Genomic DNA, 2006 nt, shown 5'->3' with positions numbered 1-2006 from the left:
ATTGACCAAATATTCCTTTGATATGACAAGAGTAGAAAAGTTTACTAAATAAAATAAATACTTAAAAGAATGAGTTAAAGTTGCTTTGGTATATCTTCAACAAATAAATATTTTAGTTGTTACTTAAGTTATTATAAAGCCACTTGTAATGACAGAACTTTCCTTACTATCATATTCTGCAACTGAAACATTGGACAGCAGTTCAGTATGTTTGAGAAAGCTAATCAAATAAAATGATTGCTGAAAAGAAAGTGGGTGAACTTAGTTCAGGACATCTGGATGGAAAACCCAAACTCCAAGAGAAGAGGTCATGGTGTGAATGCATCTGACACTGGCCTGGTAAATTTGGCCTCCAATGAAATAACAAATACTGCCAATCAAATGAGGTTTCAAAAAAAAAAGTTATCATGCACTATACTATACTGAGGTATAGGTCTTGTACCTGGTTTTGGAACTGCTGTTGAGAGCAGACGACCAGTGAAAGTATAATGGTGTTCACAGAAATGTTTGCTGCACACCACATACGATTTCCATAACTGTTCGAGGCTTTTATTCTTAAGAGATGCTATGTTCAGCACCTTCAGCCATTCTAAACATCTGAAAAAGCCACATCAACTGTAACTATGAATGATGCAAACCTATAGGCATTAAATCCCACAAGATATTCCAGTATTACTAACAAACTAACCTTTTCTTATTTCTTGGGAAAAAGTGGAATTTCAGATTCTCGCTATTTTTCTTCTTTGCGCCGCACACCGCGCAGCTGTGATACCGGCCCCTCGAAACCATTTTCACTTATCTGATATATTCTCAATGTTGCCCTGAAACATATCTTTCTTCTTTCTGTATAAACACTGTAAGATTCAACCGGAAAAGCTTGTCATTCAGCGACGCACTAGCCGCCCTCCTCGCACGTGCTCGCCCTGGCGTTCAAATAGCTGCAGACGACGCGGGTCCGACGCCATCTGTTCGGGGAATAATTAATAAGGACATTCCGGTCACGGTTATACTCTCTTCTCTCATTTCACCTATATCCAACATATTGACCTATCAAATTCCCTATTTACCCAATTGCTAGACAATCAGAGCCACGTCTTTGCATTCCTGGTGAGAGCGCGTCCGCAGAGCCCTGTCCGCGGCGGCCGAGGACCGACCCGCGACCCACGAGGAGGCGACGAAGGAGGCTCAAGAGGAGGGAGACAATGGTGATAACCTCTCCTACCTTATTCGCTCGTGCCAGAGGAGGCGACAGGTTCTGGAAGAGGAGGAGGATTCTCTCGCTCTCTGCTGTAAGGAAGTATTTCGACTGAGAACAGGGCCCTTTATTTTCGAAGGGCTTTTTCGGATTTTTTGTCCCTTTCTTACGGAATGCATCTATTTTTGAATAGATTCCTGTCGTTTTAGAGTTTGCAGATCAGCCTCAGGAGCGTGCTAGTGGGTGGTTTTCAGGTAGAGGATATGTGTAGGAGAAAGCCGGATTTTTCTATTTAATAAGTTAATTGTTATTAAAGACCAAATAAGATCGTCTGTTTTTGCTTTGTTCTTTTCCCGACCTTTATGTAAACAAAGCGAAATTTGTGATTTACATGCCATGAATATCAATACTTATTGAACTCCCAGAAGGAAATATTGATTTCTAAATAGCTGAATATATTATAAAGCACATAATATATGTAGAAACTGTGAAACAATGTACATTTATCATTATTGACACTTAATTTTGTTGGAAGGAATTGTAATTTCTTGTGTATTTTGCTGTGAATATAATGAATCCAATGTTTATACTTGTTGCGAACCTTTAATTTCTTTGTTAGTGACCCCGTTCTCCTATCCACCAGGTTTGTGGGTGCTTTGAGTAATCATGGGTTTTTGGAAGGGTGGGGCCAACAGGTCACTTAAACTGCTGTTGGTTTCTGCTTGTCTGTAAACACAAATGCATGATATACAATTGTCTACAATTTGCATATTGTACTGTGTGCACAATAAGTGATTCCTTGAGTAGCTAT

General features: G+C 39.6%; 2 protein-coding genes across 3 annotated transcripts in view; one reads left to right on the top strand and one right to left on the bottom strand.

The window, feature by feature from the left end:
* Nucleotides 1-858, bottom strand: part of LOC119591984 — a 4378-nt gene extending 3520 nt beyond the window's left edge. For both annotated transcript variants that reach the window (XM_037940746.1, XM_037940747.1), the window contains exons 1-2: nt 689-858; nt 443-597 (exon numbers count right to left, since the gene is read on the bottom strand). In XM_037940746.1, the coding sequence (XP_037796674.1) occupies nt 443-597; nt 689-789 (256 nt within the window). In that variant the 5' untranslated portion in view covers nt 790-858. The remainder of the gene's footprint in view (nt 1-442; nt 598-688) is intronic.
* A 103-nt stretch (nt 859-961) lies between these two features.
* LOC119591985 (39S ribosomal protein L20, mitochondrial-like) overlaps nt 962-2006 on the top strand; it is a 4390-nt gene continuing 3345 nt past the window's right edge. The window contains exon 1 of the mRNA XM_037940748.1: nt 962-1289. Coding sequence (XP_037796676.1) covers nt 1203-1289 — 87 coding nt within the window. The 5' untranslated portion in view covers nt 962-1202. The remainder of the gene's footprint in view (nt 1290-2006) is intronic.

The sequence above is a fragment of the Penaeus monodon genome, chromosome 29, assembly GCF_015228065.2.
Source record: "Penaeus monodon isolate SGIC_2016 chromosome 29, NSTDA_Pmon_1, whole genome shotgun sequence".
NCBI classification, from domain to species: Eukaryota; Metazoa; Arthropoda; class Malacostraca; order Decapoda; family Penaeidae; genus Penaeus; species Penaeus monodon.
This window is presented reverse-complemented; position numbering and strand designations above follow the sequence as displayed.